The 14,268-nt window shown below is 48.2% G+C and overlaps 1 protein-coding gene across 1 annotated transcript; it reads left to right on the top strand.

The window, feature by feature from the left end:
- Nucleotides 1-88: 88 nt before the first annotated feature.
- On the top strand, nt 89-13,045 carry LOC144112887 (uncharacterized). The gene is made up of 4 exons (XM_077645709.1): nt 89-214; nt 358-532; nt 10,200-10,305; nt 12,726-13,045. Exons 1-4 carry the CDS (start codon nt 186-188, stop codon nt 12,755-12,757), a joined length of 342 nt encoding a protein of 113 aa, XP_077501835.1. The 5' UTR covers nt 89-185; the 3' UTR covers nt 12,758-13,045.
- The last annotated feature ends 1,223 nt before the right edge of the window (nt 13,046-14,268 follow it).

Genomic DNA, 14,268 nt, shown 5'->3' on the forward strand with positions numbered 1-14,268 from the left:
TGTGGCCACCCATGGTACTGTGATTTCCGGTGTGTGCAGCCCCTCTGGCGGCACATCCACTAGGGACGAGCACTAGTCGGGCGGTAGATGGCAGGAGCCCGGGTCATCCCCAGTGTACGGCAGTGCGCACACCGATGACGCCCCCGTAGACAGGCCTGCCAGGGACGGCAGCAGCAGGCTGGCAAATGCGAGGACGGTCGTCTGCATCGCAAAGGTAAGCGGATTAAGTGGCTGCGCTGTGGTGCAGTCACCGAGCCCACGAAGCGGTGTCAGCGGGTGAAGCTCTTTTATACATGTTGGCATTGTTGCTAATGTCGATGTGGCCACCCATGGTACTGTGATTTCCGGTGTGTGCAGCTCCTCTGGCGGCGCATCCAGTATGGACGAGCACTCGTCGGGCGGTAGATGGCAGGAGCCCGGGTCATCCCCAGTGTACGGCAGTGCGCACACCGATGACGCCCCCGTAGACAGGCCTGCCAGGGACGGCAGCAGCAGGCTGGCAAATGCGAGGACGGTCGTCTGCATCGCAAAGGTAAGCGGATTAGGTGGCTGCGCTATTATTATTATTATTATTATTATTATTATTATTATTATTATTATTATTATTATTATTATTATTATTATTATTATTATTATTATTATTATTATTATTATTATTATTATTATTACAAACATGGCACGCAAACAGTGCCCGACACGCGCAACAAACGGGCTGTTTCTACATCCGTAGGCAAATATCCCGCCACTTTGAAAGCATTGTAAACAAACGATACGGATTCCCCACTGCTAAAGTGTACTTTTCTAGTACACTTTAGCAGTGGGGAATCCGTATCGTTTGCTTACAGTGCGCAACAAACGGGCTGTTTCTACACCCGTAGGCAAATCTCCCGCCACTTTAAAAGCATTGTAAACAAACGATACGGATTCCCCACTGCTAAAGTGAAATCTCCCGCCACTTTAAAAGCATTGTAAACAAACGATACGGATTCCCCACTGCTAAAGTGTAGTACACTTTAGCAGTGGGGAATCCGTATCGTTTGTTTACAATGCTTTCAAAGTGGCGGGAGATTTGCCTACGGGTGTAGAAACAGCCTGTTTGTTGCGCGTGTCGTGCACTGTTTGCGTGCCATGTTTGTAATAATAATAATAAAATATTTATAATAATAATAATAATAATACAATAATTGGTTTCTTGTGGAGAAGAAATTGCGCATTATCTGCCCATTCTAGTACACTTTACAACTGCCTTCCACTCCGACTTCCTCGGCGCAGTTTTCGCGAAGCCATCATCACAAACACAATAAGGCGGGCTGGTTCGGTTGCGATTTTCGACGGAACACTGCCCCCTTGAAAAAAGAAGCCTCAATTCAAACCATTTATCTTCTTTTCTTTTGCCACGCTCAAATATCTTTTATCAGAGCCAATAAAAGCAAGAAAAAGCTGAAGTGAAGGCACGGAATACACAGAGGATTTTTCTCCTAACCAGAAGCAAACAAGCGGCACCATTAGCTGCCCTACACCCTCTGGTCGTATGTGCATGAACGCGCCCACTCCTGCATTCTCTTAAGACGCCGTTTAGTATTTCGATTCAAAAGCACATATTTTTCGGCCCGAATAGCACACCGAGGCCACGCTGCGGTGACTCAGTCGTTAGAGCGCTCGGCTACTGACCCGGAGTTCCCGGGTTCGCACCCGATCTCGACGGCCGCGTTTCGATGGAGACGGAACGCAAAAGGCGCCCGTGTGCTGTGCGATCTCAGTGCACATTCAAGATGGCCAGGTGGTCGAAATTATTCCGGACCCCTCAACTGCGGCACAACTTTCTTCCAGGCATCCGCCGATATGTGAGACAGATACTGCGCCATTTCCTTTCCCCAAAAACCAATTTTAATAATAATAATAATAATTGGTTTTTGGGGAAAGAAAATGGCGCAGTATCTGTCTCATATACCGTTGGACACCTGAACCGCGCCTTAAGGGAAGGGATAAGAGAGGGAGTGAAAGAGGAAAGGAAGAAGGTGCCGTAGTGGAGGGCTCCGGAATAATTTCGACCACCTGGGGATCTTTAACGTGCACTGACATCGCACAGTACACGGGCGCCTTAGCGTTTTTCCTCCATAAAAACGCAGCCGCCGCGGTCGGGTTCGAACCCGGGAACTCCGGATCAGTAGTCGAACGCCCAAAAAAAAAACAATTTTCAGTTTTTAAGGCCTAGTGAAATCTAACGGTAGCCACCATGTTATTCTTTTATATGCACATAAACAAATTTTGTACAAACCGAGGAAAAATTTGGAGCCAAAATTAAAACGCGCCATGATTCATGAAATTGCTAAAGACTATGGAACCAGTTTATTTTTCGAAGATGCACATCTATCGCGACATCGCAATGGTGGTGGTGGTACTGGTTTTTTTTATTAAAATAATAGTAAAAAAGAAGGAAAAGGTTTTTGCAAGCCCCGGCATCTGCCATAGATACTGAAGCACCTGAGCTGGAGCAGCGGAAATAAATGATAGCAGGCAGAATGGAGAAATGAAATGAGAGAGGTGAGGGGACAGGAAAACAGGATAGGGGGAAAAGTAATATGTACAAACTATTTACACAATAAGAAATGTGTCCAAGTTGTGCGCGTGATTATTTCATTTTAGAATAATTAAAACACACGCGCACCGCACTGTGTTGGCTACAACTGGAGTGGGGCGTCCAGTTATTAATCGTTCAAGGTAGAACTCGCCGAGCGTTCGGTCAATGCGTGTAACTCGAGGAAACAAACACACGGGCTTGACGTCGCATCTGATCTCCGTCAGGTAGTTACACGCAGTGACCGAACGCATTATAGAAATTCCCGCCAAATCTACCCCCCTCTTCACCCTTCTCTGACGAAAACCGAGCAGGTGGTATGGCGTCGATTACAAACCGCCACCGTCCCATCGCCTTTCCTCCTCTCCCTTATACATAGGTGTTGTTGTCAGGAAGAATGAAAAGGAAAGTGCACAGGCCTGGCCACTGACTCAAGCTTAGCCACAATCGCTGCCACTTGCTGAAAGTATAGAGAGTCGAAAGATAGGATTGAAGGATAGGATAGAAAAGACGCGCGCTATAATGTCCCTGGCCGATCCCAGAGGCAGTGCTATACCGGTCCAACCTGTGGCGGAGGTGAAGCAAGCTGCGAGCACTGCTCCATATTTACAAAATTAAGTTAGATATCTTGAGTCCAAATGGGACCCGTAGCAGATATTAAATCCCCTCATATACAGGGGGGAGAAATCTCCTAGTTGTCACTACGGATTCTAAACGCACATATCAATTTGCCCAAACAAACCGAAACCTCCCTTCCAAGGGATAGAATCACAGGAGGGATGGGAGGCTGCTCTAGCTGCGGAGCTCACAGGCGGAGCTACAGCTTCGCATCGTGGGCTGGACGCTGACGGTCGCCGCGGCCCAACAGTGTCCAGCCATCTGGGGCGGCTCGAGGGCCCGTCGCCGTCCTGCTCAACACCTCTCCCCCTTCACCCAACCTCATCTGCTCCACTGAAATGGGTCTAAATAAAGTTGATACATACCAGCCACATGAAGCATGAAATCCAGAAAAAATGGCTGGCGTTTCAGCATTGGTAAGCATGAAAAAGCACACAATCTACCCGAATGCGCGGTTGTTAAGGTTCCACTGACCAAGGGAGCCAGTTAGGCGCGTTTCCTTTCCTCAAAATCAACGGACTCTACCCGTGTGCTGTGCGATACACTTCACGTTAAAGATCCCCAGGTGGTCGAATTTATTCCGGAGCCCTCCACTACGGCACCTCTTTCTTCCTTTCTTCTTTCACACCCACCTTTATCCCTTCCCTTACGGCGCGCTTAAGGTGTCCGCCGATATACGAGACATACTGCGCCATTTTCTTTCCCCAAAAACCAGTTATTATTAATTTTACGTTTAAGGTGACTATCGCAAACGGATACTAGATAATCGCTGTGGCGAGAACTTTTGCCAGTTTTTAGGCGAGCCTTGTCTACACTCCTTTTTCTCTGTTCCATATCCCACTCTCTCTTTCTCATTATGCCTAATGGAAAACTTCTCGAATAAAAAAAGTATATCCACCGTGATGAGAGAATTACTGCGCCATTTTCTTCCCTCAAAAAGCAGTTTCTAGCTCCACTACATCCGCCGCGATGGCTCAGTGGTTAGAGCGCTCGGCTACTGATCGGAGATCCCGGGGTCGAACCCGACCGCGGCGGCTGCGTTTTTATGGAGGCAAAACGCTAAGGCGCCCGTGTGATGTGCGATGACTCTTATGAAAGCACGCTTTCTTCAGTGAAAACGGACATTTTATTAGCTCGCAAAGTCGTAACCACAATTTCTAGGCAAGCGTGTTCTTTTCAACGGAAGTTGTTCGTCAACGCCAGGTTGGTTTTCTATAGACAGAAAGCATACCGCGGTAACTACAGTGGACGAGGCGAGAACAAGACAAGCGCTGTAGTTCCCCTCTGCAGTTACCGCGCTATGGTACCTGTGTAACGATGAACAAACATGCCCAACCATATTCCCTCCTCGTTTTCTATGGCTGTCTGAACTAATCGATTCGAAGCCGCGACATACTTTAAAAGCAAAATTTTCCGAAGCATTCCTGGGTTACACTATTCCGATCGATATGTTCACAAAAGTATCTTACACTTTGCCTCTTAGAATTTACCTATTTTACAATATTACAATTTGCCAATTGACAAGTTGCCTTGAAATTAAAACCAACATCCGAAAAAGCTGGACTTGTATAAAAATGAAACATAGGTATCGCCACCCCCGGCGTTTTCGCAAGTGTCATTTCCTTAGCGCGGCTCTCTGAAGCTAAGCAACACTGCTATTCACTCCTAACGGTGATCACGGAGCCCTTTTCGGTGTTTGCCTCACGAGTTTCAATCGGGTGGCACGAAAAATTTTAGACGAAATTTTCTCGGCAATAAATGTTCCTTCTTTGCTGTTAGACAGAGATCAACATAGCCAGGAAGAGCCACAAAATAGGCTTTGTACTAAGAACGAAAGTTGGGTGGAGTTGTCCCAGTGTCCCTTTAAGAGACTCTGAGGAGAACTCTACCAAGTTTTTCTTGTTAGCAAAATCTTATAGTTCGGCATTTCATGGCTTTGTTGCCGCATGTCCGGAAGCGAACGATGCATTTATTTGAAAGAAATTTGGATTCGAAGTTGAAAAATTTTTTCCCGCCGCTCCTATTCAAACTCGAGAACTCTTCTGACGGCACGGAAAACTCTTATGACGTCATAGGACCGAATGACGGGAAACGTGACGTCAACGCAGACTCCGTGATTTCTGGCGGCTAGCGATGTGGTCTAGCAGCTGCCGGGATGAAAGCTACTGCAGCTGCACGTTGAAGGCATCTATCGGGAGTCGCTACCGTCGCTTCGTTTAGTTTGCACCGGCGTCTTGCCAGCGTTACGATGGCTCCCGTTCCCGAACCCGACGACGAAGTTCTCGCAAAAACGCCGGCCTGCATTTCGCGACCTCAGCCCCACAGAGCATGCGATGCTTTTGAGGAACCATGGTTAGGTTAGGCGCCGGCGGGTCGTTTCCCCCTTACGCCGTGAGCAGCCGTTGCAAACTAAATATCATAACCCCAGTGCGGGGAGTCGCGAGGGGCCAGGACAAGGTCGGCGCGTTGCACCCATCGGAAGCTGGCCGGGGCTTTGGGGCTAACGGATTGTGACTCCTTGAACGGCACAGTTGCACTGTGCAGCAGGCGGCATCGAGGTCTCCCACGTACGGTTGCAAGAGCCACAAAAAACGAATGGGTGCTCAAGGGTGGTCGTGTTTAAAGTTGCCGGCTTGAAATTAAAGCCGACGCACGACGCTGCAACGGATTCCGCTGGACCCAACGGGTCCACTGAATTGGGCTCCTCGCCCACTTGCCTGTACCTTCAGATGTGTACTGTGAATGGATTAAATTAGCCGAGAGCTCGAAAAGAAAAGCTCCACTGCCCAAGCTATTGAATTACATCACAACGCGCACCTCGCCGCGGAGCCGAATCACTCTGGCCGGGCCGGCGGCGGCTGGCGCACTCGGCGCGAAATAGAGACATGCTCCAAGTCTCAGCCAGTGCGGTCAGAGCGCGCTGAAGCCGCCGAACGCGTCGTTGGTCAAGCGAAGTTGGGATATAGAGGGTCTCGCTTTGGCCGACGTGACGTCGCCGTGCAGCGCGCACGCGCGCGTCACGCCGGAGCATAAACGCGCCTTAACAGAGCCTGCGCTTGACCGCTAACCAACGTATTCGGTGGCGGCATCTATGGGAGCCACTGAAACCCCCCGCCCACTCACTGAATAAAAAAACATCTGCCGAGGCTCGTAATCCAACCAGGGCCGTTGGCGTTTGAGGCGAAGCCGCTACCACTCCACCACGACGGCTCACGGTTTAACTATCAATAAAGGCGCATCCAGTGATTGCACTCTTCCAATGCAGAAGTCTCCGCGCATTCGCTACGTATATCCTGGCCTAAGAGAGCTAGGCCATCAGCAATTTTGCTTAACTGCCTTGTACCTTGTCCCCCGTCCCTAATAAACGATTTCCGTAAAGTAGTTTGAAGTTCACTGGCACAGCCGGGAATGTTTCGCCAGGCGAGCGTGCGAAGACACAAGTGCTCTATACTGCGAACTGCCTTGTACGATCACCGACCATCGTGCCATCATAGCTTTTTATCGACCGTGGTGATCATCTGACCAGCCTTAACGGGCTTCTTCAAAAGTTTAACTAGCCCTTGAAACGGCACTTGGAGTACCTCTGCTGTTCGGCACTTGTAAAGCGAGGCGCGTCAGAAACAAAACCCCGGAGCACGCAAAGCTCATAGACGCGAAGCTCCATAACAAATCGAAACTCTTCTAGCCGCCTGTGGCACCGCCAAGCATCGGTTTTCTTTGCTTGCAACATTCAGGTTGTCTTTTGTCTGTCTTCCTTGTTTGATAAAAATGTACTATCGGTTTTAAAACAAAACTTACTTCAACACTGAACCGCGAAACCTTCCTTTGTCAGCCTCAGATATTCGCGGCCCTATGTAGGAAGAAAAATTCCTCCAAGGTGGCGTCTCTTCTCCTATGACGTCACCACGCTTGTACTTGCGAGATTGGCCTGTGGCGGTGATACCTGTACTTTGGTTCATGCTATTTTCTACCTTACAAGAGCTTTGTTTTAAGTAAGAGTGGCATTTTCGTGATCAGGAGCTTGTATGCTATCGATACAAGCCAACTTCAACTTCTCCTTTGTGTCCCTGTAATGCGTAATCGAGAGGGCGTGGTTTTTGTTGCTCCACGTCTGGGCTGGACAGCTTGTCCCCAAGGGCCCGGCTGGTGTAGCCTTGGGCCAGAGCAGGAGCGCACAACTCCATGGAGAGAGGCGTGGCCAGGGGTTCAGATGATTCGCACAAGCGCTGCTGTCGGTCTGTGCGTTTGTCAGGTTGTTCTGGGTGAGGATTATTTCCGTAGTGTGAGTTATCACTGCCTGTAGGAACGTTCGACAGGTTTCTTTCATGACTATGACTGTCGGGGTGGTGGGCTGGGCTGTGCGAAAGGCATCCGCAATGCTAGCGCTACAGCTTGTCTTTCAAGACGTGAGATGTTGATCGGAGCGAGACTGCCAGCTATTGGGTGCCTTTTTGGTTGAGAGACACAGCAATTCCCGGTGCTTCGGCATAGAAGAGCGAGGCACCGTCCCATTTCCAAATATCCTGGCCAGTGAGTGAGCAGTGGTGGTGCGTGATCCCAGGTGCCGTTCGGGGTGCATGTTTCTCCGGATCGAAGGCATGGAGATGAGTGATAAGATCCGTCAGGAGAGTCGAGATGTGTATGTTGGCGGGGGTGGTGGGGGGGGAGGGGGGGGCTCGCGAGAGTGTAGGCTAACTGGTGTAGTAACGATATGCCTTGTTTCTTGGGGGAGGCTGGTAGGACCAGAGCGTAAGCAACGATGAGGGCCTTGGCCCGTTTTTATAGGATATAAGGAGGGCGTCATTTTTCTTGACCTTGGTTTTCATTAGATTCTGATAAGATACGGCAGAGGATCCGACTATAGAGCATTGCTTTCGTGATGCGGGTGCAGTCCGCTTCGTGTAGTCCCAAACGCCTGCTTGTGATGCTTCTCTTCATCAGCGTGGCTGCCTTAATTTGTTGCATCAGCATAAAGATTGTGTGCTTCGCTTTGCAGTCCTCTTGCAAGTGAATGCCGATGATGCAGAGGCGTAGTACCTGCATCTTTCTTTGTAAGTGCAGGTTCATGATCCGACGGAGAGATCACGGACGCGTTGCAGAAGGCTGTCAACAGGGTGCAGGAATGCGCCAAAGTAGGAGGGTTAACCTGCGCTGTGCATTCGAGGTCCCGGGATCCAGGCGGGCCAGCCCATGATGAACTTCAAATGGACGCCCTCGTAATGGGGCTGTCCAACATTGTGCTGTCCCCGGGTGATAGCCAGTCTACGAGTTCAGTCAGAATTTTGCGATCAGCGGACACGCTTTTAGAGCGATAGCTCTACTCGATCCACCAACCACGCTCAACACCACGGGACCTCTCCGCTGTCTGAATTTGACCTTCAGCCTAGCTACGGTCACAATATGCCAAGAGCCAAGGTAGAAGAAAGGAACAGAAAAATAATCACATCCACGACAAACTCATCAGCTTCACAGGACGGTGCGCGAAACCACTAGGCTATCGCCACTATTTTTTCTTTATTGCCTGTTCGACCGTTTACAATGAGTCACAAACGGATTATGTTCTCCACTGCACTCTCAAGCATCGGGAGTGGACATGCGTTTCGCTCACAGCAGAAACTCAGAACCGTTTCCAGGAACACAACTGCCCCCTCACACTGATAAATTCATCTCCAAAACATAGCTCCTTGTACACTTCACGCAGCTTAAATACGTTTTCTTTGAAGTGATCGCGGACAGACTGCGCATCTTCATCGCAGTGCCGCACAGTGATCCTGCTTCGCCAAATACTGCGCAGACCAAAAAGAACGAATACATCGTATTGATAAAGATCCGGCTCAATGTCGAGAAACCGTACCCCCTAGGGTGTCAATGGTAAGTCTTTACTGTCCGCTGGAGCACGACCCAAAAGAGCAGCGCATCCCAGCAATCAATAAAGACGTGTTCTATTGACTCTTGTTTTTGACACAAGCAGTCAGCACACCATGGTAACAACACTCTCTTCTCCACAAACTACAATGCCGATAAAAAAGCAAAAGCGAAAAGTTTGCATTTTTTTTCAATCTGCTTCCTCACAACCTGCCACAGCAGCCGCCGCTTCGCAATGGGTTTCCAGCTTAACAAAAATGAATGAGGCATCATTTTCCGAATGTGGTATCGTGTCTTTACTGCAGAAGATTAATGTACATTCTTCCCCTGGTCCAGATGGCATATCTGGACGCCTTCACTGCGGCGTACCTCATAGCCTGAGTCGCTTTGGGACGTTAAAACCCCATAAAGCCAACACCAAACCAATTTCAGGTTATTTCAAATTTTATTTTAAAATTATGTTATTTTGAATAAAGGTGACATGTTGTGCAAATGGCAAAACAGACGCGGAGCACATTGCAGCGTTGGCCGTTTCTGCTGCATTTGATCGCAATGGTCAATATGGTTAACAAGGCGAGCTGTGATCACTGTGAACGAGAACACGAAGAAGAATTTTATATGGGCCTACCATGCATTTCAGTTTATACTAATCCGCGCATAATTAGGTTATTCAGCAGCGCTGTGCTTTGTTTACATTTTATGTCGGTTGTGTATCACGCGTGTGGTTTATTGCAATAAAGAAGTGACTAATTGGACGAAGCTTTTGTCGATGTCTCGAAGCAAAGAGGAGCTTCGAGATGTCCTGAGTTTAAATTGACCCCCAGTCGCCTCACTGTGCAGATATATTCCGACTTGAATGGGGAGCGCTATTAACGCAGATTCGACGCCCCGGAGAGCCTCGCCCTACAGTACCTCCTACACCACCTTAAATCGACAAATGAATATCTTTTGCTCGATTGTAAAGTAGGCCAAATCGACGTTGACCTATAAAGAGGGCTTTCGAGCTCTCGAATGTCTAGAGAGCCAGTGCAGTGCACAGTATACGTTGTCAATGGGGCCAATGTCCTGCTCGAGCTTCGCACCAAGTGCCAGCTGCAGGACGGTTCCTGGTCTTAACGGGCGCACTTTTGTTTTGCAGGTATGTGATAATCAAGGAGTGCTGGAACCAGTCGCCATACCAGCGACCTACCTTCACAGAGCTCGTGGAAGACCTCGACCGGATCTTTACTATGGCCACGGACCAGGTTGGTCTGACATTTTCCCAGGGCAGACACGCCACTCGTCATTTCAGTTGCTACTGCCATCTTTCGTTTTTAAATAATATTAATAATAATAGTAATAATACCGTCACAAAAGACCCAAAGGCATCCCTGTGCAGGCTGGACAGGTTCCTACTTAATTGAAGAGGAAAGATCGCGCTTTTAGAATTTTCATACTTTTTATAATTTCGAAAACGCGATTACCCTCGGCGCTGTGGCCCAACAAACTTTGCCTACATTATGCCAAAATACATGCGCATTCGGAGAGCATGCAGGCAAAGCAAACCCTTAAGTTCAGTAACTAGTCGAAATTGCCAAATTTTGTTTTCCCGCAGCGCCGAGGCCAATCGCGTTTTCGAAATTCTAAAAAGTGGTATGGCTATTACTAACGACCGGCTACAAACCTCTAATTACAACCAGGCGCTTAACTCTGATACTTGAAAAGTTAATTATTGAAGATTAATTAACCAGCTTACCAGTTAAGATGATTCGCCGGTTTTCTGGTGTCCAACAGCCCTGGAAATACTATGCAGCAAAATCCATATTTTTACCTCAAAAATTGTATATTTGTAAATTAGTCTTCCCTGAAACACGGGATATATGTATATATATATATATATATATATATATATATATATATATATATATATATATATATATATATATATATATATATATATATATATATATATATATATATATATAGGAAGCCAACAGTCACCGAAATCAAGGTGCATAGGGGAATGTTTCTTTTTTTTAATATCTAGTGCCAATCAATTAGTTTTTTTAAAGAAAATTACTTATAAAGCAGCAGAAAAAACAACCATGCCGCCGGTGGGATGTGCGTGCGTGCGTGCTTGTGTGTGTGCGTGCGTGCGTGCGTGCGTGTGCGTGCGTGCGTGCGCGTGTGCGCGTGCGTGCGTGCGTGCGTGCGCGTGCGTGCGTGCGTGTGTGTGTGTGTGTGTGTGTGTGCGTGCGTGTGTGTGTGTGTGTGTGTGTGTGTGTGTGTGTGTGTGTGTGTGTGTGTGTGTGTGTGTGTGTGTGTGTGTGTGTGTGTGTGTGTGTGTGTGTGTGTGTGTGTGTGTGTGTGTGTGTGTGTGTGTGTGTGTGTGTGTGTGTGTGTGTGTGTTTCAGGGAAGCTCGCACGATATTTTCAATCTTTTTTTCTGTAAATAGGCGCTTCTTGCGGCGTAACGCGTTAACTAGCAAAACGAATAACTAAGCCTAAAAGTTACCTTATAAACTAGTTTTGATAGGCACCTGATTTCCACTTTTCAGCGATGTCCATCTAACGCTTTACTCCGTGACGCGCGTGCCACATGACAATCTCCCCGCTCCTCGCCAGTTAGCTGCTCCTGCATTAAATATTCACATTTAATGCAGGGGGTGTAGTTTAGTGGTGCGCAAGAATAGGGATCACAGTTCGATGTACGCGAAATTAAAGAACTGTCGAGTTAAACTTTCTCTAAATGAATACAGGAACCAATCAGTTGTGTTTTACATGAATTAATATTGGTAATATTTTGTGCAAACCAATCCATACCTTTCACAGAAGCATTCAGAAGACCATTGATGGCATGAGGCAAGTGTTTTTTTCATGGACGGTCGATCATATCGTCTGCATGATGGCAGAGGCGAGCCGGTGCTAAGCAAGCGAGAAAGTTAATGAAAACTTTAGGTAATAAGGGGCTCAAGATGGAACACTGGGGAACGCCAGCTTTGATATCAGCGAAATCACTACGAGACTTCGCGATAGAGAATAAATGCCGCCTATTCTGTAAAGAAATTATTAACAACAGGAAAAAGGGGCCTGTAAATCCCATCAATAAAATTTTAGTTATAACAAGACTACGGCATATGCTACCAAACTATTTAGTCACATCCAGGAACAGGAGGAGGAGGGACTTCAATGGAACAGGACAGGTCTGCGCATCCAGGAACAGTGTTCACGCGAATTGATTAGCCTCAAAGGGGGAATTCAAGATATCAACAAAATCCTTGAGAAGGAGTAAAGTGCCTCTGTCATGAACGAATCCATATTGGAACTCTCTGAGAAATGACTCTACGCTTATCCAGGAGAATGTGCACTGTCAGGAGTAAATGTTTTTTCCGGTATTCTTGAATAACGCTGACAAGACAGTGATTGGGCGATAATTTTCTATATTATTACGCGCTCCAGTTTCTAAATAGGGCCCGATTATTGCCTTTATCATTTGGACTGGTTTTCGCCTTTTCTATATTGGCATTAGGAATCGTCAATAAAACAGCTTTAGAGAAGTGGAGATTTATTCCGCTGGAAGCTAGCTGAACAGCAGAGACCGAAGGTCATCTAAAAAATAAAAGGCAGAAGTGCCGAGTCAGACAACGTGTGCTGTAACGAAATCCCCCTTCCTGTCTGATTGCAGGAGTACCTGGACCTGTCGATTCCTGTGCTTGACACGCCGCCCAGCTCGTCCGAGAGCGTGTCGTCGCTCTCGTTCGCCGCGCCTCAGGTGTCCGTTTGAAGACGTTGCCTAGTGGCGCGACTGCTGCCCCCTCCCGCCATCGACGACGATGCGCAGCCCGTCCCACGAGGCGGCGCATGCTAGTGGCGCATGCTAGCGCCTCTTCCTTTTGTAAAAAGCTGTGTATAGCTGGATGTATAATGCAAAATGGATGTTATTAATTGTGTAAGTATCGCTCATTTCAGGGATTTGAACTCATGCACATTGTGGTCGACACGAAGCAAGCGAGCTCACGCTAGGTCGTGTTTACGCGGCACTGTACGCAGGATATGCGTACTGATCTTAGTTTCGAGCGAGCTTATAGAGAAGGCAGCACGGACTAGCTGTTTTCTCTCGTGAGTGCAATTGCCGCGTAATACGCGTTACCCTAAGGCGCGCAAAGGTTAAGAGTGTAACTACTGTTCTGTCATATCACAGCGCTTTGACTCCTGCCTTATATGGGGGACTCCGCCAGTCACTGAAACCTAGTAATCCATATTTCAGCACTGCGCAGCGCTGGATCCAGATAGCTCCCCCGTTGTTGTTGTTGTTGTTGTTGTTGTTGTTGTTGTTGTTGTTGTTGTTGTTGTTGTCGTCGTCGTCGTCGTCGTCGTCGTCGTCGTCGTCGTCGTCGTCGTCGTCGTCGTCGTCGTCGTCGTCGTCGTCGTCGTTGTTGTTGTTGTTGTTGTTGTTGTTGTTGTTGTTGTTGTTGTTGTTGTTGTTGTTGTTGTTGTTGTTGTTGTTGTTGTTGTTGTTGTTGTTGTTGTACAAGGCCCTCGCATAGCACTCCGAAAATCGCCGCCTATAGCCCTAGACGTTGCAGTCGACACCTTGCGCGCGCCCAGCACCGGAGCAGCGACAAGCCTTGTTCATAGGCGGAATGGGTGCCTGCTACATGTGCGTGCGTTTGCAAACGCGAAACGTCTAGGTCTAAATCATAGCACCCGCCTTGCAAAGCGCACCCTCGGCGAGCGTTACGAAGGTGACTTCGCAGGCAGACAGGGAGCCAGCACGTTATTTCGTGCTCACGGGAGCCCAGCACGAGGGCATCGCAAGCACATGGGCTCCAGCAGAAGGAAATCTTGTAGTCTCCGTTTCCAGGCGCGTTTTGCCCAGCCGCGAGCATGTGTGGCCATCGCCTAGAGGACCGTGTGCTGCTCTTCCAGTGCATCAGGTTGCGCGAGAAGGGCCGCGCAAAAACGCGAAAGAATGGCGTCCCTTAAGCTGCCTTCACCGCGGCTGCGCGAGTGAAAGGGCACGAGAAGAGGTTTTCCACAGCTTTCCAGTGGCCTTGACCAGAAGAGAGAGAACTTCGGAGAGTGAGGACGGATACATGTGGCATATTGTGGCACGCCTCAGGTTCGAGTATGGCCAGATGTGGTTCTGTGATGGTTTTCGTCCCTAGCTTCCGTGAGACAAACGAGTGTCAAAGCGAATTTAATTTTCAGGTGACTAAATCCTAAAT

The sequence above is a fragment of the Amblyomma americanum genome, chromosome 1 (assembly GCF_052857255.1).
Source record: "Amblyomma americanum isolate KBUSLIRL-KWMA chromosome 1, ASM5285725v1, whole genome shotgun sequence".
NCBI lineage: Eukaryota > Metazoa > Arthropoda > Arachnida > Ixodida > Ixodidae > Amblyomma > Amblyomma americanum.